The 27,348-nt window shown below is 42.2% G+C and overlaps 1 protein-coding gene and 1 long non-coding RNA gene across 3 annotated transcripts in view; one reads left to right on the plus strand and one right to left on the minus strand.

Moving 5' to 3' along the window:
* Positions 1–104: 104 nt before the first annotated feature.
* Positions 105–16,981, minus strand: st8sia3 (ST8 alpha-N-acetyl-neuraminide alpha-2,8-sialyltransferase 3). Its single transcript, XM_061747148.1, has 5 exons — positions 16,289–16,981; positions 12,703–12,732; positions 10,747–10,866; positions 8,693–9,250; positions 105–5,846 (listed from the first exon to the last, which is right to left on the minus strand). Exons 1-5 carry the CDS (start codon positions 16,450–16,452, stop codon positions 5,564–5,566), a joined length of 1,155 nt encoding a protein of 384 aa, XP_061603132.1. The 5' UTR covers positions 16,453–16,981; the 3' UTR covers positions 105–5,563.
* Positions 15,222–27,348, plus strand: part of LOC133464940 (uncharacterized) — a 36,674-nt gene continuing 24,547 nt past the window's right edge. For both annotated transcript variants that reach the window (XR_009784505.1, XR_009784506.1), the window contains exon 1: positions 15,222–16,543. This is a non-coding gene — a long non-coding RNA (uncharacterized LOC133464940). The remainder of the gene's footprint in view (positions 16,544–27,348) is intronic.

Here is a 27,348-nt window from a genome sequence, read left to right on the forward strand (position 1 = left end):
TCAAGTTGCAGTGATACAGTATATATTCATCTTCATGGATTGTCCCTACAGTTGTTGTGAAATGTACAGACACTCAACACAACAAATTTATTTCAGCATGAAAATGTGTGCCTAAAATGTTTTATTGAACATTTATATACAGTACCTATATGTGTGTCACAACAATAACGTTTTATAGTAAATCAAACAAAAAATTGGTAAAGAAATTCCACATATATTTGCAAAAATTAAATGACCACAATTAAATGATGAAAAAAAAATGACCTCAACTATTGAGATATTTAGGAAAAAAGTTGCCGTCTAAAAATTAAGAGGCAAAAACACAGCTGCAAAATAGACATGGATTATCAAAATAGTCCCAAATTGACTTTTCAACTAATTATCACATTGCAAAAATAAATCAAGACACATCAGAAAATGACTGCAAAATGAGTCATTTTGGTACATTCAATATGTGAGTGATGCTGGTTCACAACATGAGATAAGAGTACAATGTGAAGTAGAAGTGTTATTTTCTGCTATACTGTCGATTGCACATGATAGTCCATATCCCTGCATGTCCAGTTATTCTGCATATTCTGCAATAGATGATGTGTTGCAAAGCAGGAGGAAGAGAGGAGACATTCTGCATTTTTCTCCTCCATCTATCTAACTATATCGCTATATATAATAGTAATAGAAGAAAAGATGGAGTCGATCATCCCATTGCAGTTACAGCAGCTTTCGCCCGAAGGCTTTCTACAAGATTTTGGAGTGTGTTTGTGGGATTTCTGTTGTCTATTCATCCAGAAGAGCAGTCGGTCAGAGGGCGCTGATGTCTCTGGTTGACTCAGTCAAGTTCTTCCACACCAAAGTCATTCAAGCATGCCCTTAGGGACCTTTGCGCTCTGTGGAACTGTCATGCAGGAACAGGATATGACCTTCTATAACGTGTTCCCTTAAAATTTGGAAGCATAGGATTGTCCGAACTGTCTTAAAAATATGATAAGGTGCCCTCTAAGTATGTCTAATAACCTTTGGCTCCGTAATGCATAGGACAACAACAATTCTTGTCTTTTGAACAACTATTGCAAATTTATCTCCAAAACTAGAGGACCCCTTGCCTTGGCTTTACTGTATTTATGCAACTTTGTGCAACCAAATACTCAACAAAATGGTTGAGTTACTAATATACTAAAATCTTGTTAGAGCATTTAATTTGAGGGAACAGTACAGGTATGACGGACAACCCACCCGGGGTGAACCTATACATAACCTTTAACATATCACATTTAGCACTCAGAAACATCATGAAAGTAGCACGCACAAAAACATACAACAACTGAAGTATACGGTATTTGTGAAAACCTTAATATGCTAATGCAAACAACAGGGGCTGGGGGTGTCCTCATAGCGAGTTAATAAGACAGTTGATGATGCAAATAGATTGTAATTTATAGAATAGATCACCGATTGTTTTGTTTTATTTTGGGGAGGGGTGGGGGACTACTAACTACTGATGAGAATGTTTTACAATTAAACCAATGAAGAAAAAAAGAAACCCTGCAACAACTCTGCTTTCTTTGTGTGTCAGTGTAGACTGAAATCCAACAGCCGATCAATATTTAATGACTGAATACTTAAATACTAGGTTTTGCATCACGTCACGACAATCTAAAAAGATGATGCGCTTCAACATATGCACACAAATAGTCTCAAGAGATAACTAATAGATACAGTCGGTCAGAAATTCCAAAATAATGTAACAGCTGAACAACAATCCAGAACCCAGTCGTGTGAAAGTTGAAAGTATATTGATTATCAGTGTGGGATTTATTAATAAAGAACAGTGGTTCCTTGAGATACAAGTTTAATTTGTGACCATGCTCATAACTCAAAACACTAAATCATCTTCCCCTTTGAAATGAATGGGAATCCCATTCATCTGTTCCAAGTTCCCCCCCAAAAACAAATGTGCTTCTTAAGAAGGAAAATAGCACTCTATGATATTGTACTATACATAAAAAACACATAGTAATAACATTATAAAATAAAATGTAAAAAGGTAAACAGTTTGTGCATCATGATTAATTCATAGTGGCTCCTTCTGATATGTGCAACTTGGCCAACTGAGGGCAGTATAATACAGTCATGTAGACACAAACCACGACGAGGTTTAAAATTTGTCGAAGTGACTCAGTAAGCTAGAGTAATAGTTTTTGTTTGGTGCAGAGGATAAAAGAATATGTGCCCGTGAATACCGTTATGCTGTCTGTCTACCTGTGTTGCTGCACCGTTTGTTTTCAAATATCTAATGCTTTAAGAGTTATAACACAACCACATAGACCCGATTTGTTAGCCTGTCTAGGGCATTTTGCATTGTGTGTGAGCAATTTGCATTGTTAAGATAGCCTCTTTTTTTGAAGAATTGTGCACTACCTGCTCAACTGCTGCTTGTTGTTTCAATTTAGAGTCTTCAATCAACCTACCATGCATGTTTTGGGATGCGGGGGGGAAACCGGACCTGATTGAACCCCGGTCCGCAGAACTGCGAGGCAGACGCTCTAACCATTCGGCCACCGTGCCGCCACGACGGCTCATATTTCGAAAAAGTCACAAGTTAGGTCGCTCATATCTCAAGGCACCACTGTAATTTGAAGCTTTGTATCAGAACAACGGATCCAAAAAAAATAAAAAGAAAAATTTAAAAAAAGACAGACTTCATCCAACAAAAGGTACTGGCAGACTATTTCTGGTAATAGCGGACCAGCTATGCTGCCCAGCTATGATGGCACATTTAATATATATGACATATACTTAGTAGTTCTGATAAATCCTGCACACAAAATAAAATGCCATACATGCCAGTGGAATTCTAGTGAGATGGCTGTGTTTTAAACTGTGCTGTTTTCCAGAAAGAAACATGGAATGCACTAGTGATGTCGTTGTTTCGCAAAGTAAACTTGTCAAAACAAAAGAAAATTGTGCATCCCTTTTGGTTCTGTCCAACTTAACAGTTCATGTACCTAAACTGTGATTCCCAGGAAAACTTTGAAGCTAATTTACATCACTTAAATTCTAAGAATGTCTATTGAGACATTAATAAATCAACACAACCGGTATATTTAGCCTGTTCTTGGAAGAATATATGCCAATTGTCATTTTGCGAAATATACAGGCTGTCCCAAAAGTCACTATACACTACCTTTTTTTCTATTTTGTTTCAGGTATCATGTGGACAGCCATGCGGCCATCAGCATTTGACAGCTTCGGCTCTGCAGGTTTTGTAAGCATATCATTCTCTTATCCGTGACTCACCATTTGACATCGGAGCAAAAGTTCTCCCATCCTTGACTGCAGTTGAGCGCCAGTTTGAGAAGCTTTATGGTAATTTGCGCTATCCATGGCAGGTTTCTCCAAACCATGCAGTGGAAGGCCTGCTACCACCGCTGTAATGAAAACGCCAATCCCATAGAGCAGGCGTTTGCGCAAAGCCAGCCTATCTGGAAGACCAAACTGAAACTCAGCATTAACAAAATCTCAACTCAGCGAATGCTTTGGCGAGCAATAAAGCCTTACACGTACGGACGTTCGGGATTTTGAGCATCATAATCTTTCACTTAAAGCCTTTGAGCAACCTGAATTCATTACGTAAATTGTACGACATGTTGGAGCGGTGTGATGGCCAAAAAGCTTCCCAAGCTGGCAATGAACTGCAGTCAGGGACAGAAACACTGCAATGTTGCCCCAATGTCAATTGGGGAGCCATGGGCAAAGGAATGATATGCTTCTAAAAATTGCAAAGCCTAAGCTATCAAATGCTGATGGCCTCAAGGTTGTCCGAAGGGTTACCTAAAACGAAATAGAAAAATGGTAGTGTATCATGACTTTTGGGACATCCTGGATTTCAGTGTTGTACCTGAACGAGTTCAATGAACAAAAGTTCATGAACTAGTTCATATTTTGTGCGATTGTGAAGGGAATTAAGTTCATTTCTGCATGATGAATGTAATTGAGAATGCCTTCATTCTGGCATCAAAGAAAGGTTTTCAAACGAAAGTTGATTTTCATTCAAGAGTGTAAAGTTTCGCTCGGGACTTCCAGGGCAAAACCCATCTGGACACATAGATACGAGCCTTCATATGTCAGGGATGAACACTGTACTTGGCAACCGCCATTCATGTTTACATTCGGCAGGCACGTTGCAGCAGCCTGCGTGCGCGAGTTGCATTCAGGGACACTGCAAATGGGAGTGATTGTGTTCGTTGGTTGTTTTGTCCATGTCTATATGTGCCCTGCGACTGACTGGGAACCAGTTCACGGTGTAGTCCGCTGGGATAGGCTCCAGCGCCCCGCGATCCTAACCAGGATAAGCGGTGTTGAAAATGGATGGATGGATGGATCCTATACCATAACCCCAACTAAAGACACAGTTTTGGTGTGAGAGAAAATTGCATTTTACTATGTTGTGATTGAAGGCTTCCCAAAGATATCTTGAATTTCTGATGGGAAAACATTGCAGTACAGTTGCCTTTTTGGCCACTGTTCTTGACAGGATGTCTATAACGTTTTCATAATATTTGCGCACACACACACACACCGTTGTGATGAGTTTTTAAATCATTCTGTACTTTTACAACACTTTTTGATATTTTAAGAAAACAGATGCCATAGAAGTTTCCTCATGTTGTGCAACATACCTACAAAGACCCTGGTTTACTGTACGAGGTACCACCCGGTCGTCCCCTTCCCCTTCAAGGCATTCAGGCACTGCATTATTAACTAAAATGACACATGGGAGAGCAGAGAGCTAACTGTTAACAAATGAAAAAAAAAAATCATGAAAAGCCCTATCACTGTTTGTGTGTCCGTGTGTTTGTTGGTGATCAGGCTCCGTCATAGTTCACGGAGGATGATTCTGAGGGGTGGATGATTCAATGGACAACAAGTTACTTTCAGATAATTCCTGTGGCCACATCCTTGCCAAAAAATAATGGTCTTGCCCTTGGCCCATGCATCAACCTTCTACAGAGTTAGTAGAAGTAAGTTTTGCAGTTATTTTCCACAAACTTACGATCAAACCAACAAGAAAGTGTGATCACATAGAGTACCTCTTTCCACAAGCTTTTGTGCTTGGTGGAGGTAATCGCACAAGTATATGATATGTACGGTCCAGGTGTGACTATAAATGTTTTGACTAAAGAATATGCATGTTTTTTTTTTTTTGTGGAAAGACAAATAATTCAAGTAGCCTTAGTTTGTACGTTGCAATCATTAATAATGACACCCTTAAGGAACGCACTTGTGATGTTTTGCTGAACAGTGCAGCATGACCTAGAGAGTGTGTTGACTGACCAAAAAAAAAAAAAAAATGAACAGAGTCCTTGTTTCTACAGCTTCGGTGCAGGCCCAACACAGCTTGATAGTGATAGACTCTGTAATCTTGAGTCCATTGCACCTACTTGCCAAGATCGTGCTGTTGTGAAAACCACATTTGTCAGTCCTCGTCTGGCTGGTCCTTTTTGTGACTCTGGCCTGTGGAAGCTCTGCTGAGACAATTGAACTACCTCCTGCAGTTTCATATCTAAGCGCAGTGGGAGAGGCTGAGCTTCAGCAATCCCTCTGTGTGCATCTTGTAGAGGAGTTTGAACTCAGCAGGCAACTGATGGGCCTCCTGCCATTTGGTGGTGAACTTGGTGCCCTTCTTGTCGTAGTAGTGATAAGGCAGCTCCTTCCCCGTGTTGGGGTCCCAGCCGAATGGCCAGAAGCCGTACAGGTGGATCTGGTCACACATAGAAGACGCCAGGGTGTACATCAGGATGCCAGTGCTCAGACGCTTTGGCGACAGCTGTTTGGTTTTCCAGTAGCTGGTGAGTCCAGTTGAAAGGAAAAATTAAGAGAACAGGTCATTAGAATGCAGACCAAGGCACAGGATTCGTAGCTTTACTTCACATTTTTCCGAAGCACTATTAAAACGATTGATGATGGTAAAGGTTTGACTCCTACATAATTTCCTTTATTTGTTTTGGTGAAAAGAATTTGAAATCAGACAAAAAGGTCAAACAAGAATACTATATTACATACTCCAAGGCTGTAATGGTATGCCTGCAGTGACTTCACACTGAGGCTATTTTTTTTTTGTCATACTGGTCCCCTCTTCTTATCATTACTCCGCTTGATGCAATGCTATCACTTGGACACATTGGATTTGAACCCAGTCAAAATGTTACTGCAGCTCTGTTGCTCAACATGCTCAAATAAACTTATTTTTTTAAATCCCAAAAAGGCAGGCATTGCTCAAAAAAAGTACTCCATTTTTGGTTGCATGAATAAAATATGGTAAAATGACAAAAGATTTCCCCTCTTTTCCTCAAAAATAATCAAATAATATATGTTAACCATTTTAGTCATGTGCAGCCGATGCACAGTATGTTTGAAGAAGTAAATTCACATTAATGCTATTCGACGGTAAAAAAAAAAAAAAACAAGTGGTGGGGACGCTACATTTACTCAATATTAATAAAACTACTATCTCTTAACAGGTTCCAACTTGTCCTAGAAGCGAATATGCAGTGTTTTCAGCACGTTAGCTAAACCAATAAACACTTTCTTAATTTTGAAATTACATTTTTTTAATCAAAAGCATGATGACAAACAAAAATGTGGCAATAAAGTCATCCGATACGATGTTGTAAGATGGCATATTTGCATGGTCTTCCTTTCAATTCCTTCTATGGTATTTTGGTTTAGCTGAGTCATTTCTTATTCATATGCAATTGCAAGTTTGTTTTAAGTACAGCAACAACTCCTGCATCTATCTCCTTGTGATTTTTTTTAAAGAGACATTAATATTAATTAAAACAATAATAATCAAATTCTAATCATTCCTACCCTCCCTGAGGCCAATCAGAATTCTTGGATGGATTAGATGTAGCTGTGATGACTAATGGCATCTTTTATACTCTCACACTGCTGAGTTAGAGAGCAGAACCTCTTCAAACCGGCCTCAACAAAAGGCGCTCGGCAAGTGTTTGAGGTGCTGAAAGCCTGCCTGAGCTACTTAAACGTGGTAATACTTCCCCAGCAGGTAGATTTAATGGGCTTGGTGAAGATTAGGCTACTGTAAGAGTGGCCCATTCTGCTACTACAACACTAAGAACCAGACTTAAATCCCTCGCTGCAGTTTCAACTCGGTGCCATACCTTTCACTAAATAGTAGTTTCCCGGTAATCTGGCTTTGGAGCTTAAATCTCTTCTTTGCCACACACACACACACAGACACACACACACACGCGCACACACACACATAGTAAAGACAAATGTCAACATGTGGTCGCGAGCTGTTGTTCAGAAGTTTAATTTTAGTCTGAATTCGAAATATAACAAGGTTAATTATAAACAATGACACATTTTCAACTTTAAAAGGTTCTTTGTGGCAAATGCCGTTATACAAACAAAGAGTACGAAGTATCCAAAAATCCAAATATTGATCTTGTATATCTCCTTTCTCCTTCAGATTATTATTTTTTTTTTTCTGACTAAAAACATAGTCTAGTCTTAGACGAAACACAAAGAGAGAGAAAATAAATAATTGCTTGAATACAAATTGATGGGTTTCTGGAGTCCCTGCCCACCCATCAAGTGTGAAATTAAACAACCAAGTAAATATTTTGGTAGCTGCCTATTTTCAAAAATGGGTTTGTGAGCAAGCCGGTCTGAATTCTGCCACCCAGTTACATAACACCGATTTTCTCCACCCAGGACTTGGCACCTAGGCTGGGTAAAGGGCCGCCATCTTAAAAAAAAAAACTACCAACTGCTGGACTTCACAGAAGCTCTATCATGTCATCAGATAAGCAGGTAAGCAGACTTGCATTATTAGCACAGATTAGCATTAGCTAACAGTAGTATCAGTGAAGTTGTTGACATGGAAGGAAGGGGGTATTTTTGTTTGGCTGTGTCCGCTGCATGCAACACAATGCTCAGATCTGCACACTAATTGACAAGTGTAATCGGCGGCTTGGTGATAAAGTTCTACCTCCACGAGTGAAAAAGTCTGTTTGTGCCAGGTTTGCATCTGTTAGTTCACTTTTTTGTTAAATATCAGATTATTTCCAAGTATATGGAGGATGACAAACAGACCGGTGGTGACATTATGAGTTTTAATTAATTTCTTTTGGGGGCGGGGGGGTTGGGGGTGGATGGCTTCATTAATGCTTTTATGACTCAAACAGCGAAAAATAAAATTCTCTTCTTCATGATGATTTATCAATGTGTCAAACCGCCGTAGTGTAGTGTACTTATTCGATTTTTCTGAGCCGCTTATCCTCACAAGGGTCGCGGGAGCGCTGGAGCCTATCCCAGCTATACTTGGGTGAGAGGCGGGGTGCACCCTGAACTGGTTGCCAGCCAATCGCAGGGCACATATAAACAAACAACCATTTGCACTCACATTCACACCTACGGGCAATTTAGAGTCTTCAATCAACCTACCATGCATGTTTTGGGGATTTGGGAGGAAACCGGAGTGCCCGGAGAAAACCCACGCAGGCACGGGGAGAACATGCCACCGTGCCGCCCTTGTTTGGAATCACTGTTGTAAATAGATCCTAGTATCAACTTCTCTTGCTATTTCTTCAGTGTAGCATTCATTACTCACACTTTAATTGCTGATGAACTATAGTTTCTATGCATGTGAGGGTGCATATCTTACTTGTTTATGTACTGCATGATGTTTCCAGGCCAGGCCAGCTTGACCTTCAGCTGACCGCGATGTTCCACAAAGAAGTCCACCAGTGTCCTGGTCACTGTAGCTGAAGTGTGGAAGAAGAATGCTGGAATCCAAAGAATTGCACCATCCAGCTTCTTTAAACTCAGGAAGAAGTTATTCCTGTCCTGCACCGTCAATAGGTTGTTATAGTATTTCTCTAAGATACTCGGGTTAAAGGTTGTCATGTTTGTGCGGCGCCCAACATCTCTTTTAAAGATCTCTGTCGGTGCAAAGTTGCAGCGGAAGACAAAGTCAAACTTCTCAATCTGGTCACCACAACGTGAGCCGGTGAGGATGCCACTGTTGCCGACAACGGCGCAGACATTGTAGTGCTTGTTAAGAATCGGCGAGACCTCGGGGAGGAGTGAGCGGAAGTTCTCGCCGATGGAGTAGACGTACTTGTGGCTGGAATATGCGTAATGCATCAGCTGGCCAATGCGGACTAAGCTGCGCGTTAATGTGAAGTTGTGAGGAATGTCGATGTGCTGAGAGATTTCCTTCCTGAAAGAAGCAAAATTCACGAGGCAAAAATTAAAAATTGGGACATAGTCGTTGGCAAAACTGAATATTTATTGGAAATTGACTGTGATTGTGCATGTTTTCCTTTCGCTACAGACATGTAATAGTCAACCTAATGTTATGAAAACAAACTTAAGTTTTGCTCAAACACTGAATCTGGAATAGGCAAATTTTAATATTATAAACACATGGGAAATCAATTTTGCTGTTGAAGACACATCAGTGAGTGCTATTTGTTTATCTGAATATCCATCCATCCATCCATTTTCGGAGCCGCTTCTCCTCACTAGGGTCGCGGGCGTGCTGGAGCCTATCCCAGCCGTCATCGGGCAGGAGGCGGGGTACACACTGAACTGGTTGCCAGCCAATCGCAGGGCACATACAAACAAACAACCATTCGCACTCACAGTCACACCTACGGGCAATTTTAGAGTCTCCAATTAATGCGTGTTTATGGGATGTGGGAGGAAACCGGAGTGCCCGGAGAAAACCCACGCGGGCACGGGGAGAACATGCAAACTCCACACAGGCGGGGCCGGGGATTGAACCCGGGTCCTCAGAACTGTGAGGCTGACGCTGTAACCAGTCGTCCACCGTGCCGCCTTTATCTGAATAAATACAATAAAATATTTTGTCTTTATTTGTAGCGTGTCGAGTTTCTTTTAAATGAAAAACATTTTGAAAAGGCCAACAACAAAACAACCCAAAAACTAAGAATGTCCTTCAATAAAAATCCAACTTTTAAACTGTTAACAATTAACAGGAGTTGAAAAAGTGCATGACGAAAACATTTATTCAAGCTATGTTTTAGTCTTTTGTTACAGTCACGAGTCCGCACACAAGACAAACAGGTCTGTCCTTTACTTTGGTGAACACATAATATGCCTCCCACCTGTCTTAAAAGCTCCTTCTTACCATCTTTTGCTTGGCCATTTTTCAGAAGGGGAGGTGTAAGTTTGCCCGAGGAGACTGACAGCATGGTTGCTAATAACCGCAACAGAAACGCAGAGGGCACTTGCTGGTCTCGACTGACGCGCCAACACACTAGCAAAGCATTCTAGGATTTGTAGTATTAGCGGCGCATGCACTATATACTGGCAGGCCAGCTGTGATACACATTTGACATGGCCAAATATAATTACATCTCTGGCCAGATTCGGCCCCAGGGCCAAAATTTGACATACCTGTAGATCCCTAGACTGAGTGCCAGCCAATCGCAGGGCACATATTAACAGACATTTACACTCACGTCACACCTATGGATAATTTATTCTATATCATATATTCTTCTTCATATAATATGTATTTATATAGAATTTCATTCATATCATTTTATTATATATTTTTTGTCCTTAATGTGCCCGAAGTTAGCTGGGACCTTGTGAGGATAAAGCGGTACAGAAAATGGATGGATGGTGATCCCAATACTTGTTTCGCGACACCTGCAGAATTCAGTTATTTTACACAGACATACGTACCTCTGTTGGATAAAAGCTGTGCTGTTGTACCTCCATTTAGAGGAATTCTTCAGGTCCTCACTAAGAGCATTGGTCAATGGCATGAAAACTGGATCCAGATACTTCAGTGCCAACTGGGAGCTACACGGGGAGGAAGTAAAATGGGAAAGTAGTCAACAAGTTTAGATGCAAAAATTTGGTTTGGTACCTTGCTCAAGTGCATCTTGACTGTAATCAGCATGCAGACATTTGACCCAGATCAAATGTCTTTCCAGATAAGGTATTGCCAATCCTTTGATCCATCTTAATCATTATAGTCACACAAACGGAACCCAAAAATTCATCTTTCCTATTGATAAAAAGAGTCAGTCACATTTTACACTGAAATATCAGAGGAACACGAGCAAAAGAGGTGCAGGGACAGAAGAAGGAACAAATAATATATACAGTATCTGCGTTTACTTGAGCTCATTTTTTTTCATTCATTAGTTCCTTTTGATATTATCACAAAATATAGTACTTACATTAGCCAATAAACATGCAATTTGAAAATAATATAGAGCTTGACGTTATATTTTTGCATTGAAGATCTTGTGTAAGAAACCCACAAAGAAGTGTATTGGAGTTTGTGTGGCTTATATTTACTGGTAAAGTACTGGCATCTCCCCTTATCAGAACAAAAATTCCTGATTTGTATTTCCAGCAATTCACCTACATTTTTCTGAACTCCCCCTATAATCTATCCTTGTAGTCTGACACATCACCCCGCTGTATCAAAGAAAGAATAACGGTACTTCAAATGTACTCATATTCTGCCTTAGCAGCAATAAGCGTAAACACTAACAAACTCGTCAAGCGAACCTTGGTGGATTAATACGGACACGTGCACCAACTCTACCTGACCGATGTACTTGTTTTATTGCTTATTGAACGGCTGGAGAGAAAAGACATCAGACTTTTACAAGTCAGCAATGGACCACCGGCGAGTGGTAACTTAGTGATGGATGCAACACGTAAATCAGTTAGCTGCAGACTCGTTTGTGGGTTTCAGAGGAAGTGGAAGTGCAACTGTAGCATTTCAGCTCTTTCCGGTCTCTGAACTTGATCGCAATCTTCAAGTGGTGCACAAGTCAGAAAACTTGTTAGAGCACAAGACTTAATTTGTTTCTCCCCATGAGGTTAATTGGACAGTTCAAACTGCATTAAAAAAAAAATTAATAAAACAAATGGCACATTGTAAACGTGAGTGTGAATGGTTGTTTGTCTATATATGCCCTGCTATTGACTGACGGCCAGTCTAGGGCATACCACACCTCTCTCTCAGTCGGCTCCAGCTGAACGCTGATGGAATTTATTTGCCTCCCCAACACTTTAGTTTACAGACACATTTAATGTGGCAAACTGGAATTTTATGGGTACTTTCTTGAGTGTAGCTTTCAACCTTTTAAATGTTCTATAGCCACACAGTGGGTAACCTTTAAGATAAAAAAAATCGGTCTTGAACTGTGTCCAACTCAAAGCAACATTTTTTACATCGCAACACAACTGAGCAACAAAAAAACAGCTACTGTATCAGTGTAGTGCAAAGTATCGCAAAATAAGTTAGAAGGATAATTAAAATCCTCGTGGATAAGGAGCCAATCTGTAAGTTTTGGGCTTTGCAACTGGTTCGAGTCCTACTGCAGACAAAATAAGAAAATGCCAACCGGTTGTTGTAGGGATGCCGGTCTGCTAACTGACTGTTGCCAAGGTGTCTTTGACCGAGGCCCTTGAGCAAGGCACCGATGTGTGGTGTGAAACAGAAAGACAGTATGCAGCAGAGTATCAGTTGTATTTCCCAGGCCCGCAAAAAAGGACTTACGCACAGACGGGAGAATATGCCCCCTTGTGAAGACAGAATTACTGCTGTAGATCTTGTGTGTCATTAGATTGCGCACTTGTACCAATGAAGTGCGTAATGACTGCGTCTTGACTTACCTGAGGTCAGGTTTGCGAGGTGGCCTTTCGCTGTAGAAAGAATATGAAACAAATACAGACTCAGTAAGTCAACTGCAAACCCTTTGAAGAAACAAAAGAATATTTGAACATGCTTTCATCGCAATTCAAATGTAATGCATGTAAATAAAAATCATTTTTCGTATTGCTACTGACAATTGATATTAGGCAAAGTTATCAATTATTTGGATACATAAAACACATAGTATTAGAGCACAATGTTTTATTGCCAAGACCTACAGTTGAGTCCTGTGAAAGTGTCGGCCTGATTGTGGAGCTACAGGAGGGTTGAGGGAGCCACATTTCATTTGACTTACATGACTTATTTTTGGTTGCATTATGCATCCAATAGTCACAAAAGCAAAACAGTCTCACTGCGACAGTCATGCAACATTGCAAAAGGAAACGTGAGGATTTGTCCACCATCCACCAAAAGACCTTCACGTTTAACTCACTCAAAGCATAACCTTGGCCCACCCTGACACCCAAGCGAGAAGGAAAATGATTACAGCAGGAGGGAAATAAATGGAGCTCTTCTGCTGTAAATCAGAGTCAAGGGCAGTTTGCTGACTTCCAGAACATTTGCTAGATCAACTGTGTTTTAGCATCACACTCTTGATCGCACATGAAGGATTTCCATGGAGGTGCACTGTAATGGCCCTGCTAAACCCTATCTAGTGCCAACACAGTTCCTCTTTGAACAGGAAAGTATTTAATCCACAGCATCATTAAGAAAAGACACAAAAGAAAATGGAAAAACCTAATGAGGCCTTGGAATAGTTTTGAACCAGGGAAGTAGTTCTTCTACAAATACACTGTGATATGTCTCATATTTTAAATAAAATAAGTGAAACTGTTGCTCAACTGCAAAAAGCAAAGACAATGAGATTCTTATCTCAATACTGTGTATGTACAGTATAGTTCATTGGTTCAACATAGTCAAGTAATGTATTAGCTTTTTCAATATAATGTCCAGCCATGATATTATACAGTATAGTCGACGACAGGCACACCTGTGCAATCTAAAGCCCAATAGCCAATATAAGATGTTTGGGCATGAGAGCACGCCCCCAGTGTACTGTATCTTTTTATCAGCCATGCAGCATCACAATGACAGAGGCAGATTTGAAACTGCAATTCTGCACCAGCACAATAAAGGTGACCTTCTCTGGGACAACAATCCACTGGTAGCCTCTAATATGGCAAGGATCAACATACTATAGCAACTAAACGCGCCATACTATTAGGATGTAAAACCCTGTGATTTAATTAAATATATACATTGAAAAAAAAATTGGCAGTATCCCTTTGGTAATGAAAGAAAAACCGACAATGGTCACTGAAATGATTTGAAACTGACAAAACCAATCCTTCGCACCCCGGCCAGTTTTTATAGGTTTTTACAGCATACAGTAGGGCTGGACGATATGGCCTAAAATTCATACGACGGGATACATTCAATCCCATCCATCCATCCATTTTCTGAGCCGCTTCTCCTCACTAGGGTCGCGGGCATGCTGGAGCCTATCCCAGCTGTCATCGGGCAGGAGGCGGGGTACACCCTGAACTGGTTGCCAGCCAATCGCAGGGCACATCGAAACAAACAACCATTCGCACTCACAGTCATGCCTACGGGCAATTTAGAGTCTCCAATTAATGCATGTTTTTTGGGATGTGGGAGGAAACCGGAGTGCCCGGAGAAAACCCACGCAGGCACGGGGAGAACATGCAAACTCCACACAGGCGGGGACGGGGATTGAACCCCGCACCTCAGAACTGTGAGGCTGACGCTCTAACCAGTCGGCCACCGTGCCGCACATTCAATCCCTTCACAGTAAATTATATATCGTGAGAGAAACTTAAATGTAAAAATGATAATGGGAATATTTCAGAATGGGTTGTATAATTATTGAGCAAAGCCGCATTGATTTAAAAAATGAGAAAAGAACAATATATATATATATATATATATATATATATATATATATATACAATGTCGTTTTGAAAACAGGTATAGTAGAGAGCTCAAAAGTCAAAATTAAAACTCAGAACTCTATGATGCAAAATGTAAAGGAACAAATACTAGCATTGCTAATATTATATATATTTAAAATCAATATATTAATATATGTTAGACCTTACAGGTTCCTCCTTCTGGCTGACGTATGCGGTAACGTACGAAAATCATTTTCGGTTTTCAGAGCAGTCGTGTGTGCTCACTGTGTAGCTGTTGTATTATTTTCTCTCTCAAAAGTTAATATGAACCTGCTTACAGTATTGGCTGTTCATAACTGACTTTTGTGAAAAGTGTACTGTAAGAGCTAAGCACTTATTCTGGTGTTTCGCGATTCTTCACAATAGCTGAGGGGTTAGCATGGCTTCTTCGTCGTCTCTCTTCTTGCTTGGTACTCCTCGTCTTCCATTAGTGACAACAATACTTGTCAGAAATGTTGCCTATTTGCCACCATGGAGGTGAGAATTCATAACTTAGAGGAGCACCTTTGCACTGTGAAAGGACAGCGGGTAGCTGTGCTAGCTACCCAGCCGCAGCTTGTAGCTAGCTGGTGTGGCGCAAAATAGCATAGCGTAGGTAGGATGTTGACTGTTTGCCGTTCATTCACAGTTGTTATGGTTCTGGCCAAGTTTATCGCATCTACTGTATATACAGGGCAGCCCTAGTATACAGGCAAGTCTTAATTTAGAGTTGCGCGCCTTCAGTCTCGTGCCACGTTGTGACGCAACATGCCGGGGCAGCGTGAAGTTCTACTGAAAGAGACGAAGCGTAAATAAGAGTAAGAAGAACTGTACTCCAGCAATTTTCATTGTTCCCACAGCGCAGAGAGAATATACAGTATGCTTGAGTATCGTTGTACATTCTGTTTGTATTTGTTGCTGCTCCATATGTCAAAATAGCTCAGTTGTTTGAAGGTTAATTACAGTACGTAACATTTCTTCTAATTTCTGGTCGGCCATCTGTGGTATTTCACATTATGTTTGCATTAAGCTAGAGGACTTTTGTTAGACACACACACAAAAAAAGATTTTGGTGTTCAAATATGCAATGTACATTTTTTCAGTTTTGTGTCAGTTTTACAGTAACCTTCAACTGGCAGTTACAAATACACAGCTTCAAGCAAGCGTGCATTATTTGGAGAGCTGTGAGAAAGTGAGAACGGGTGCAAAAGAAATACTTACAACAATGCGTTTTAATGCGTTTGAATTGGTTTTAATCAGTTCAAATGTGCTTAACGTGTGAGTGGGGGGGGGGGGGGGGGGGGTTGACAGCTGTAATTAACAAAAACAATTTTTTTTGCATGGTTTCTCTATATCACAGATGTTTACCTACTGCTGGTGGCTCTCGGCGGTTGACTGTACATTCCTACCGATTTCTAATTGACTCTTGAAGATGACTGTACTGCATGGAGTCCAGTGTCAGCAGCCAGGCCTAAGTGTGAGGCTGCACTGAGGCCCTCACACTCGGATACTGCGGTTCATGAATTAGCATCTCCAGCAACAATGAGCTCAATGAAACGATGCAAACCCAAAAGACATCCTGGATGGAACTCACCGATACCCCGTATGGAACATGTACATCCTCGGTCCGCCGTTCGGTCCATATCTGGGGGTTCCGAGGAGGAAGTCCTTCTTTATGGACACGTAGCTGATGAGGGACAAGATGAGCAGCGCCACGCTGAACATGACGAGCCCCAGGGCGCTGGCGATGCGCACCATCCTGCCTCGGCGTCAGTGGGCGGCCGAGCCCGGCACGAGGTTGCGGGACGACGGCGGAGGAGGAGTCGTTGACACCAAGTGCATAGCCGAGGTAGGAAAACAACAGCGGATAGCGACCGAGAGCGAGAGGGGACGTAATAGCAGAACGGTGGACGGTGTTGTGTAATTTAAAAACAAACAAAAAACGATTTCATAAACGGAACACGAAATAAAGAAATAGGCGGCATCGAAGCAAATATCCCTTCAGAAAAGCATCCTCCGTATCTCTTCTCTGACATTAATGAAACGGCTCGTCAACAGCATCCTTAAGCGAGGCGGAGCTGTGTGTGCTGTGTCTCCGGCACGGCGGAGATGCAGGGACGCTCACCACCAGCGGACACTTCATTAGGTACCGCTGACGCGAGAACGATTCTCTTCGGACCTGCGTTACTGTACACTATACAAATAACAAGAGGTGGCAAAAGTACTCACACTCTGTAACTAGAAGCACGGATACTTGTGTCAAAAAGATTTTGCTAAATATTAGTACAAATATTTATCATTCAACTCATGTACTTTTGTAAAAAAAAAAAAAAAAAAAAGGTACAGACTCTGAAATGTACTTAAGTCCAAAAGTAAATATATAAATTCTGTGTCAATTATATATAACAGGCATTCTAGCCCATTTCAGGGGGTGCTTAAGCACCCCTTAAGTGAATTTGAGAGATTCCCATATAGCAACTGACTCTGTGCCAGCATCGCCCCCCGAGCACTCGACAGTGACGCGGGAAGTTGCGAATATTAAAAGCAAGTGCTTTATTTAGCACAATACTCGTGCTGTAAAAATAAGATGGAATTTAAACAGATGGTAGTGAGGACAATGATTGCAGGTGAGTACTGAATGGTGAGTACATGCCGCTACTATCAATTTGTGGAAAAAACAATGTTTGCAAAGGAACCAGCCTGGGTGACTTGTCGCACTGGCCGTGGCTGCTCACAGCACACCGTCTCTGGACGCGAGCATGCCGACGACCCGCTGAAGAGGTATTAATGTCGCAAATAAAAAAACAAGATGGCGCCTACCAGTGTGGTCGCCTCGGTAACGGGCTCTCTAGTATTGTTTTTGTTTTTGTGTTTTTCGTCCGTCTTTGGAGACCTTACACGACTCACTTACACAAGGGGAGACCTGCTAACCATCAAGGAGGCTACTCCGGACTTTCTGTCACCAACTTTCGCAAATCCGCTCAGTTTTTTCCCCGAGTTACTCACCGGACCGGCATCCGTGGTTTTCGGCGCATGGAGACGGAAGCGGCGCCACAGAGGGAAACGGGCCGGCATTCAGGTGAAACTCCGCAAGAGAGGACACAGATTGGCGTTCCCGTCGATCCACGTCGCGAATGTACGCTCCCTACCCAACAAAATGGACGAGCTTCATCTACTGTTAAAGACCAGTAAAGACTTCGGACATTCCGCGGCCATGTGCTTCACGGAGACCTGGCTTTGCGACGCTGTACCCGATGGCGCCGTCATGCTTCCCGGCTTCCACATTCATCGAGCGGACCGCGACATGGAATCATCGGGGAAAACAAAGGGCGGCGGGATATGCCTCTATATCAACGGAAAATGGTGTACGGACGTCACGGAGCTCAGCACTCACTGCAGCCCACATTTGGAGTCGCTATTTTTAAACTGTAAACCATTCTACTCGCCACGTGAGTTCGCATCGTACATACTGGCTGGAGTCTACATACCGCCTCAAGCTAACACGAACGCCGCACTGCTAACGCTCGCCGAACAAGTCAATGAAATTGAAAAAAAACACTCACCCCTCATTATTCTCGGGGACTTTAACAAAGCTAAACTCAACCACGAACTCCCTAAATACAAGCAGCACATCGACTGTCCTACCAGGGAAAATAATACTTTAGACCACTGCTACACTACGGTAAAAAACGCATACCGTGCTATACCTCGTGCAGCCCTGGGCTCGTCTGATCACTGCTTAATTCACTTAATACCGACGTACAGGCAAGAGCTTAAATGCGCGAAGCCTACAGTGAAAACAGTGAAAAAGTGGACCAATGAAGCAAAGATGGAACTTCAAAGCTGTTTAGACTGCACAGACTGGAGTGTCTTTGAAAATTCAGCTGGCAGCCTGGATGAATATACGGACACTGTCACATCCTATATCAGTTTCTGTGAAGAGGTTTGTGTACCAACAAAATCATTTCGCACATTCAACAACAACAAGCCGTGGTTCACTGCTAAATTTAAGCAGCTTCGCCAAGCTAAGGAGGACGCATATCAGAGCGGGGACAGGGCCCTGTATAATCGAGCTAGAAACCAGCTGACTAAAGAAATTAACATTGCAAAGAGGATCTATGCAGCAAAGTTGGAAAATCAGTTTAGCGCAAACGACTCTAAATCAGTCTGGCATGCATTCCAATCGCTGACTAATTACAAGCGACGATCCCCCCAAGCTGAGAACAATAGCACACGAGCCAACGACTTGAATACCTTCTACTGCAGATTTGAAAAGGACAGTTTCACACCACACACCCACCCGGCCGCACCCGCGACCACAATCACACCTCTGACTTCTGCGTTAACCATCCATGAACAGGATGTGAGACGCATCTTCAAACAACAAAAGATTAACAAAGCGGCAGGCCCGGACCACGTGTCCCCATCCTGCCTCAAAGTCTGCGCGGACCAGCTCGCTCCAGTCTTCACTCAGATCTTCAATAGATCTCTGGAAATGTGCGAAGTTCCATCCTGTTTCAAACGCTCCACCATCATTCCAGTCCCCAAGAAACCTGCAATCTCGGGTCTGAATGACTACAGGCCTGTCGCTTTGACATCTGTGGTCATGAAGTCCTTTGAACGTCTCGTGCTGGACCACCTCAAGAGTGTCACAGGTCCCCTGCTGGACCACCTGCAGTTTGCCTACCAAGCAAACAGGTCTGCGGATGATGCAGTCAACATGGGACTGCACTTCATCCTAGAACACCTCGACAGTGCTGGGACCTACGCGAGGATCCTGTTCGTGGACTTCAGCTCAGCGTTCAACACCATCATCCCTGAACTCCTTTCATCCAAGCTTCTCCAGCTCAGCGTCTCACCTGCCATCTGCCAGTGGATTTACAGCTTTCTGACGGGCAGGACACAGCAGGTCAGGCTGGGGGAGGCCACCTCATCCACACGCAGCATCAGCACTGGGGCGCCCCAAGGTTGTGTCCTCTCTCCGCTGCTCTTCTCTCTCTACACGAATGACTGCACCTCAGCGAACCCGACTGTCAAACTCCTGAAGTTTGCAGATGACACCACTGTCATCGGCCTCATCAAGGACGGTGACGAGTCTGCATATCGACAGGAAGCGGAGCGGCTGGAGCTGTGGTGCGGCCGACACAACCTGGAGCTGAACACGCTCAAGACTGTAGAGATGATCGTGGACTTCAGGCGGCATCCTTCGCCACAGCTGCCCCTCACGTTGTCCAGCTGCCTTGTGTCAACTGTCGAGACCTTCAAGTTCCTGGGAATTACAATCTCTCAGGACCTGAAGTGGGCGACCAACATCAACTCCGGACCAACATTGCACCGGACTATTGCAATATTAGTCATTCGAACTGCTCTAAATGCTAGAGGACTCTGCATCTTTTTGCACAATTGTTTTTTGTCAATGTCTCCAAAGTGTTCTGTAAATTGAATGTCTGTTGTACTAGAGCGGCTCCAACTACCGGAGACAAATTCCTTGTGTGTTTTGGACATACTTGGCAAATAAAGATGATTCTGATTCTGAAATAAAGCGAATGCACGCTCAGTGTGTATAAATAACCCTGCCATCAAACTCGTCCGAGTGATGTACGGTATGAACGTAGCATAACACCGCTGTGCAAACTAGTTCATTGCGCACCGTTCGTAACTTCAAAACTTCGTATGTCGTAAACTGACGTTTTTGTGTTGTTTTTTTAAATTTATTGTTATCTTGTGGTAAAACAGTGAAACTACAAATAGAACGGGTGACCAAAGCCATCCAAGGGCACATTGAGCTGCTGGCGTCACAGGGCCACCGGGACATTTCAGCGGGAGATTGGAGACATACTGTATGTGGCATTTCACGACCAACGATAAGCCGAATCATGCCGATGTGCAATTATTTCCCTGGCCACAATTTACATCCACTCGCCATACAGACAATGCCAACAAGCAAAAATTACACAAAGGTCTCCCAAACATATACTGTAGTTGGAGCTACAGATTGCACCAAGCACTATCACACAAGCAAATAAGATATGTGAACAGGAAAGGATTTCATTCAATCAATGCACAAATAATCTGCGCTCCACATCGCTTGGAGGAATTTACAATTCATTCTTTCATTCATTCATTCTCCATAATAGTTCCATAGGAGCTGTGGTTGAGGATGGCTGGCTCCACGTATAATGACGTATCCCCAATAATGTTTGCTTGTCCTCCCCCAGTTTATAAAAGATAATTCTTGTCTGTGGGCCATGACATATTTCATGTCAAACCATTTATTATTATTTACGAGACTGCTCTTATGTATGATCGACAGAATTAACAGAAGCGGTTAAATTCTCCCACCGTCCCATGTAAAAAAAAATTCCTATTGGTGGTGACACCTGCATTAATTGTTCCAAACAGAATTTTCGGTTTGTTTCTGTAACCCATGCACCAAGTGAAAGTGAAATTACAACTGGGTTATATTTCAATTTCTCTGACTTCTTCTTCTTAGTCTATCAATGTCGGTCTCGGAGATTATTCATTTCCTCCACCCTCTTTTTTGAAGAGGGAAGTGAAATCCGCACATCCTTAAATGGATTGTTATGGTCAATTGGAGGCATTTCTTAATGCAAATGAGCCTCAGTGTGCACACACATATTGCTTATTGCTTGTGTGCGATAGGTGCCCGCACGTTAGATATAGATTTTTTTTTTTTGTATGTACGCACATTCTCAATTTCAGTGATCCGAATGAATTTAGAACCTGTTCTATGCACTCATTGATAAATGAAGGCCCTGGAGTGTTTCAAAACAATACAACAACTTTTACAATAAATGTCCTCATTGAGTTATTGTTGTTATTATTGCTTAAAGGTAGAGACTGGTATGATTGAGTAGATTCAATAGATGATGGCTTGATTTGATATAATATCTGAAAAAAAGCTCCCCTCAGTGGATACACATTCTTATTTGACTAAATAAACTTTGATTAAACAGATACACTGCTTTACTTTTTGTAGATGGTCTTCACACTCATATTTACTATTATTCATCAGGGTAACGTAATGAGAGGCACCGATAAAAAATTTTGTTTCCAAATTAAACTAATTAGACTAATTAGATTAAAAAGTCAAAGTGGATGCACTTTTTATCATTTGGACATGTTGTTAAAGCAACACGCACAAGCAAAAAGTAAAACAATCTGTCATTTTCTGTTCTCTGCTGTGTTTCTCGACTTAGTTTTCTCTCTCTTACTGTGATGTTTTTGTAAGCAATGTTTTCAACAAAAAGGAGGCAGACAGACAGCACTAAAAACATCAGATCGACAAGACTGTCACGGCTGCTGACATTTCATCAGTGACCTTTCTGTTGGTTTTAATGCTGGATTGAGCCCACACACACATGCACACGTCTTTAGGCTTTGTAAATCCTGTCAAACAGACACACGGATTAAGATCCTTTAAGGCCTAATGTCTCTCATCTAATGTATCTTCCACTCTTCCAGCAACAGTTATGTGGCTTTCAGTGCAATTTCAAATGTGTTTTCAAATGGAAAAACAACTAGAACACAAATAATTCTATTCACCTGAGAAAGGAGAAAGCCTCTCAAAAGAGGAAAGATTTAGAAATAAAGAAGAGAACAAAAAGTATTGATTTGCTTTTGTACGTTAGTAGCAATAAAGTATATGTACAGTATATACAGTACATAGGCCTGTCACGATAATTACGATATTGACTTGTTGTTCATTAACTTATTGTTTGTTAAAATGGACACAATACCTTTCCCGGACTCGAAAAATTGTCATTGTTGTGGTGACCCAGTGTGTAGATCACAAAGTGAGTCGACAGAGTTGGACGGCTGTGTCATTAAACGTTAGTGGCTCATGGAACGAGCTAACGAGATAGCGAGTTAGGGAGCTAAACAGCTTGCTCCACCGTGGTGATGCTATTTAAAATGTCTGCGCTTTGCTCGGAGTTGTTGCGTGTGTTAGACCCCAATTAATACAAATGGGAAAGTTAACTGTTTATTATATTCGCTAGCCCACGAGCTAATGAGCTAGCGAGCTAAGGAGCTAAACAGCTCGCTCCCCTGCGGCAGAGTCGTTTAAAACGCCAGCGCCTCTGTCCGAGTTGTTGTGTGTCTTAGTCCCCAATTAACACAAAAATGGGAAAGGTAACTGTTTATTAAGCATAACCTCAGTGGCACACGTTATTCAGCCAGTAGTTGACTACAGTGAACGTTAACGTATATTTGATTGACAAGTGAAGGGATCGTCTTGCCGCTCTTTATTCTTTATTGCAGACCCAGGGGATCCATTTCACAGCGTAAAGACAAACAATTTAATAGCAAAACAAGAAATGAAATTACATAAAAAAACAACAGCAATAAGTAATAATAATAATAATAATAATAATAATAATGGCGGCACAGTGGACGACTGGTTAGCACATCTGCCTCACAGTTCTGAGGACCTGGGTTCAAATCCCGGCCCCGCCTGTGTGAAGTTTGCATGTTCTCCCCGTGCATGCGTGGGTTTTCTCTGGGCAGTGTGGTTTCCTCACACATCCTAAAGACATGCGTGGTAGGTTAATTGAAGACTCTAAATTGCCCGTAGGTGTCAATGTGAGTGCGAATGGTTGTTCGTTTATATGTGCCCTGCGATTGGCTGGCAACCGGTTCAGGATGTACCCCGCCTCCTGCCCGATGATAGCTGGGATCGACTCCAAGAACTCCCGCGACCCTTGTGAGGATAAACGGCTCAGAAAATGGTTGGATGGATGGATGGATGAGCCGTCGTTCGCAGAATTTTGGCTTAACTTGGGTGTATAAAATTGATGTAAATGTGAGTGCAAATGGTTGTTTGTTTGTGCCCTGCGATTGGCTGGTGACCAGTTCAGGGTGTGTGTCAGTGTGTGTGTGTGTGCGCGCTTACCTCCCTTCTAGCGTGCATGCTACACACTTGACAAAACAAATTAACTGTAGTTAATTTTAACTGGACCAAACCAAACTAGTTACGTAATCATAATGGTAGTTTTAGTCAAAACAGATGTGTTGATTTGCCAGTTGGAGCAGATCTAGCTGTGATAACTTTCTAAATAAAACAAAAGTTGCTTAATTTGTTTGGGTCTGAGACCACCAGACCACCAATTAGTCTACTGTGTGTACACCTGAGCAAACAAACCACACAGAGAGGTAATAGGTAATAACAAGAATTGGAAACGAATGGAACACAATGTGGTGTAAAAAAAAAATAGTATCCAGGAGGTTGTTGAGATAAATGATAAATTGTTTCACAGTTGAATCATTTTGCCTTGAAAATTAACCATGCTAAATCTTCAATCTGCATTGAAGCTTTGTGCTTTGAATCAAATGCCACCAAACATGAAAATCCTGCACTGTAAATTCTGAATAGTGCTACATGTTGAATGTTAAGGTGTGGAGCTAGGACCGATGTGCTTGTGTGGGTTCATTAGAAAAGCATTGTCTTTGAAGGGATCTGGGTATCGGTCCTGTGGGTTTACATGTTCAGTGGGCTAAAGGGTTCATTTCAGAGCTGAGGAGTGATAAATTAGGGGAAATAAGTGAAAGTAGATGGTCTCTGTGGTGCAGTGCAAGCACACTCCTCTCTCCCTCTACTATTCACTTTTCCCACAACCTCCCTGCTATCCATCCCAAATGTTCTCTATCGCTGACTGTTTCACAGTCAACAACGACTTAGTGATGCCGCAAAGGCAAAAAAAACAACAACAAAAAACAACTTGTAAATCTGACACACCACAGAGAAGAATATTGTTAACAAGCTGGACAATTAATGAAAAATCACAAAGTATGTGAAATCAGGCTTCAAAATGGTCAAGAATTGGGACATTCTTTGAGCTTCTAGACACTGTGGGCGTGTCGTTGAATGCTCTGAAAGCCCCAGTTCCCCGGAACTTTCAGCTGTCAATCAAATACAGTACATGCCTTCTGTCAAGGCACTCTCACTCATTGCACACGCTCTCACGTGCTGCAGAGAACCGGCCTTTGCACTCTGGCGTAATGACCAGCAGCCATGCCACCGGGACAATTTTTGGAAATGAGGATGAATACAGCAATTACAAGCTTTGTTATACATCTCCCCTTTACACTTGACAGTTAAGAACATTAAAAAGTTTCACAAAAAGTGACTTTTTTTTAACGGAGACAGATATCATTTCATTATGCATACAGCCCACATGTACCTAAGGGCAAGTATGTAATACTCTGTTTAACTACCTCTGATACCTCTTTCGTTGCCATTCTGGAGCCCATCCCAGCGAACTTCGGGCAAGAGGTAGGGTACATCCTGGACTGGTTGCCAGCCAATCGCAGGGCACGTATAGACAAACAAGTGTTCACACTCAAATTCACACCTATAGACAGTTTAGAGTTTTCAGATAACCTACCATGCATGTTTTGGGAATGTGGGAGGAAGTCAGAATACCTGCAGGAAACCCACGCAAGCACGGGGAGAACATGCAATCTCCACACATCCTCAGAACTGTGAGGCAGACTTGTAACCATTCGACCACCATGCTGCCCATTAGAATACCTGTGAAAAAGTAACAGAGAGAGAGAGAGACAGAGAGAGAGAGAGAGACAGAGACTGTTACCAAGCAACCCAGCTGACCAATAAGTTGTGTCGAGGCTACAGGCAAAAGAGGAAGAGGAGGATTGGGGGATGTGGTCAGGAACATGAAGTGAGAAATTGAAGGTAGGAAAGGAGCCATGATGAGAATGAGGAAGGGACGGGCGAGGGAGCATAAAGGGATGAGGATAAAGCGCTGGTCACAGCCCACTGATTGGAGTTGCCCTGGCCAATCAATTTGAGCAGGTGCGTGACCACAGCAATGCAGCATCAATCACACACACGTGCACACAAAGGAAGACTCATTCATTACTGGGGAATTTGGCAAAAGCAGGAGAAGCTAAATTGAAATACATTCCCTACCAAAAGTATTGGAGCGGTGAGGCCAATTCATTTATGTTTTGCTGTATACTGAAAACCTTTGGGTTTGACATAAAAAACATTAATATGAGACACACGATCCTTAGTTTCCCTTATATTTCTATATAAGTACATAGAGTAAGTCTGGATCTGGTACACAAGGGTTGCACAACTTTTTTAAGTCGACACCCATAAAATGACAGTCAAAATCAATGTCGATAAGTCGCTCATGGACGTCAACAAGATTTTTTTTCCAATACAGTACTGTAATTAAAATTAAAAAAAAACACACAAAGAGAGGGATTACTTTGCAACAACTTCTATTCACCAACAATGAACACTCGCACAACAAAGAACATACGGGTTAAAACACAAAAGCATGGATGTGGGCTGGGTGAAGGCCCTTACGCTGTCTCGTGATGGCCAGAGAAAAAATCCTCTTGCTCAGTGTTCTTGTCGCTAGGACAGTCAGGTAGCATTTACACAACCCGTACTCGTTTGGCCATGGCCAGAATTTGTGATGTTACCAAATCATCCAGCACAAAGAGGGCCGAGTGGCAGAAAGTTGTTGTTAACTTATGCCTGCTTCGGAATCAGAATCAGAATCAGAATCATCTTTATTTGCCAAGTATGTCCAAAAAACACACAAGGAATTTTGTCTCCGGTAGTTGGAGCCGCTCTAGTACGACAACAGACAGTCAATTGACAGAGTCTCCAAAGACGGATGCATCTAACTTCTTTCTACAGAGATATTTAAGTCACAGGGGTTATCACCAGCACATTGTATTTAACAAGGGTACCCGCTCACATTATCGGTTGCCACACCATGGCAAGAACAGTGACCAATGCTCCACTCATGCACGGATCCCTGCAATTACGCATTTTCCTTTTTGGCACAGAGAATGGCCCCATGTCTCTGTTGAAACTGTCACTTGTGGCACATTTAAAGGGACTAACAGGAGGCGCTTTGTTTGGCGGCGAGTGAAGTAGGCTGTAAACACTCCCACAGTAGCGTAGCCCGCCCACCCGGAGATCCGCCGGCCTGCACTAGTCTACGTGATTAGCAACACTGGTATAACCCACCTCTGTCATACATTTGCGCCGCCCGCCGCGCAGGATCTACCCCATTCATGAAAATAGAACCCTGTATCTTTTCTTTTACTTTGGTTCAAACCAGAATACTGGACTACCATGTGAACGCATCCTTAGATAAAGCATGTTTTCCTACAGGGGGCCACTGCTGCATCAGACCCGTGTTATAGATTGGATGAATGATAGCTGACAGCTGGGATTTTAAACAGGATTATGGGACCCTTGGGCGGATGTGATCCAGGCCTGCAGCCCTGCCCTCCTGAGCTGTCGCTTCATCAGGCTATTTTGGATCAGACTTCTTTCTTCATCAATGCGGAGTCGCATAAATAGTTGTTACCCCGGAAAATGGATGCGCAAATTTGGAATGTTACGGCACAATGATAGTGATGGCTTTACAGTATATTAGGAGCATTCCGGTGGGATTATACATGTGCAGTATATGTGATATTTGCACACTCAAGTTATCACCTCAGTTGAATGTTTTAGTAAAAAGACATTTATGTGGTTCATGGAGGATGATTTAACATATTAGGAATGCGGTTTAGTAAAGGGATTCATCAATTTGCATTGAAACAACCAAAAGAGAGAAGAAAAAAAAGTATTCTATCAATAAC

The sequence above is a fragment of the Phyllopteryx taeniolatus genome, chromosome 15, assembly GCF_024500385.1.
Source record: "Phyllopteryx taeniolatus isolate TA_2022b chromosome 15, UOR_Ptae_1.2, whole genome shotgun sequence".
Taxonomy (NCBI): Eukaryota; Metazoa; Chordata; class Actinopteri; order Syngnathiformes; family Syngnathidae; genus Phyllopteryx; species Phyllopteryx taeniolatus.